Below are 2645 nucleotides of genomic sequence, written 5' to 3' on the forward strand. Positions count from 1 at the left end.
TGTGCTGTTCCATAGTTTAGTTAACCAGCTCCCCATTGGATATTTAGATTGTCCCTAATTCTTTGCTATTATCACCAATGCTTCAAAGAATTTCTTTGTTGCACAAACATCTTTGTACTCTATTTCTTTAGGACAACTTTTGGGTCAAAGGACAGTCACTTTTTTAAGGCTTCCAAAACATATTCCCAAAATGCCTGGCAGCCATGGCAGAACCAGGTGGCATGCCCAAAAAGAGAATCATGCTGTCCCTCAAATCTACTGGCACTTATGGCCAGCAGAGATAGGCGGGTTCCAAAGGTCACAAGTCACAGGTGAACTTATGGGGGGGGGGGTGGTTATCCATTCACACGCATCTCCTCCCCCACAGCTCTGGGGCCTTTATTGTGGAAGCAGTGTGTCACAGGTTGGGGCCTGCTGTGGGCATCTGTTAGTGTAGCCTGCTTGGCACCATCCCCTCTGGTCCTGGTGGCTTCCCTGATTTCCATCTGGGAAACCGCCCTGCTCCCATTTTGTGTAGTCCTTTTTTTGTTTCCATAAGAAACTCCATGCAAATGGATTGTTTGGGACTCGCGAACTTGTCTATCGAGGTGTGCAATTCTCCCCTGGGTGGGCCCAAGTTAGACCAACTTGATGCTGTCTTTCCCGGGAGTCTGAGTCTTCAGAAGGGCTGGGCGAGGACTATAATCAGCAGAGCTTGATCAGCCTACAAATACTGTCCAGAAGACCCTTCTCATTGGTTCCTGGGTCTCCAGAGCAGGTTTGTTTTCAAGCCTGGTTCTTTGGCTCTTCTGCCTTACTGTGAGGTACCTTACAGCCTCCCATATTCCTTCGTTACTGTTACTGCTGTAACTTTTGCCTCAGCCACAGTTGACTTCAGACGTTCTAAAACAATCCTACCTGATCCGGGGTGGGGAAAATGACTTCTTTATTTCCTGGAATAGTAAAAAATTTTCCCTTGTTCAATTTGAGGGGAAAAAACATTTCTTTCTCTCATAAAAGCCTCTCAACCTATCAATAACAGCCATTTTCAAATGACTTGGTATTTTATATATAACACCTACTAAAATTTATATTTTAAAGGAAAGGAAAGGAGGAAAAAAATCTCTGTTCTATAATAACTTTAACCAAAAAATAGCTTACCCTTTTGTCCACATGAAAAGGCACTGTTCTACTGATTTTCCTAACGCTACTGGAATTCACAGTAGGGCTACTTTTGAATCCTTTTTTCCAAGTGGATTTTACAAAGCAAACCTGAAGCAAGGGTACAGGATTTCCTTTGTACTCTTGCAGCAACCTGGAAAGAATTTGTCTTTTCTCCCATGCATCAAGGAGGGAATCAGCCCAAACACACTACTAGCAGCAGTTTCATGTTAGTCCTTTTGCCTTTACAAGGTTACTGGTACCCTTGGAAATCACAATTAACCAGAGTGCTCAAAGCCAGCAGCAGGGAAAAAGTACCGTATAGCCCACAGAGGCTTCCAGGAGCTTCTATGAAAGCGGAATACTATTACAGAATTCCCCATCGCCATTCTTTCCTCCCATAGAGGCTGGAAAGAAAACAGTCACTAAGAAATCACCTAAGACAGTGCCTTTCCTGTCCTTTGAGGGAGACTGCACAGGGGGCAAAGGCAACGCTGGCATTCCCACAGGACGAAGCTCCTGGGAAGTTAGGCATTATTGCATTTAAGTGACTTCTGCATGGTGATCGGAGCTATAGTCTTACGAAGACCTAGGATTAAGTGAGATAATGTACGCAAGGATGCAGTGTAAAGTGTGAAGCGTATTTAAACGCAAGGTGTCATTACAGCCTTGCCAGCCAGGCGCCCTTAACCTCGCTCTGGAGTCACTGGTAGAAAGTCGGGGTCGCAGCATCTCACAGCGCACTCAGAAAATGGGGCCAACCCAACATGCCCACAGCACCTCCTGGTGGTGCGTCCCCGGAGCAGCAACTGCTTAAAGCCCACACCCGACCCCGGCTGTAGAAAAGTACCCAAGCGTACTTACTCCCTTCGCTCTGGCTGTCTTTGTTCGAGTTGTAGACCTGGAAAATAGAAACAAAAATTTATCTGTGTGCACTTTATACCATGCTGCACGTTCACTGTAGAAAACCAGTACCTTGCCCCCTTTCCCTAGTTTGTGCTGTAAGAGGGAAGGCAATTTCTGGCCCCCAAATATGTACCCCTCCAATAATTATCTACTTCTCAGTATTGACTTTATCTGTTCTTAAGTATGCGTACACCAAAATCCTCTGTGAAACTTTACTGGGTAAAAATCATATTTCATCTTTTTAAAAAAAGCAAATAAACTTGTATGTGTACATGAACAAAATGGAGAAAATTTTAAAAATTAGTTACAAATCATTAAGCATTAACTGTGTACCAGGAAATGTACTAAGCAATTTACATGAATTATCTCAAATAATTTACACGATTCTATAGGGCAGGAGTTGTCATCATCTTTTTTTTTTTTTTTTGAGACAGTCTTGCTTTATCATCTCGGCTAGAGTGCAGTGGCATCATCATAGCTCACTGCAACCTCAAACTCTTGGACTCAAGCGATCCTCCTGCCTCAGCCTTCTGAGAAGCTGGGATTACAGGCATGCGCCACCATACCCAGCTAGTTTTTCTGTTGGTTTTGTAGAGAGA

General features: G+C 44.0%; 1 protein-coding gene across 1 annotated transcript in view; it reads right to left on the reverse strand.

Moving 5' to 3' along the window:
• ARHGAP26 (Rho GTPase activating protein 26) overlaps positions 1 to 2645 on the reverse strand; it is a 334209-nt gene that overhangs the window by 185685 nt on the left and 145879 nt on the right. Inside the window, exon 12 of the mRNA XM_012645781.1 lies at positions 2005 to 2041. Coding sequence (XP_012501235.1) covers positions 2005 to 2041 — 37 coding nt within the window. The remainder of the gene's footprint in view (positions 1 to 2004; positions 2042 to 2645) is intronic.

This window comes from Propithecus coquereli, unplaced genomic scaffold (assembly GCF_000956105.1).
Source record: "Propithecus coquereli isolate 6110/MARCELLA unplaced genomic scaffold, Pcoq_1.0 Scaffold236, whole genome shotgun sequence".
NCBI classification, from domain to species: domain Eukaryota; kingdom Metazoa; phylum Chordata; class Mammalia; order Primates; family Indriidae; genus Propithecus; species Propithecus coquereli.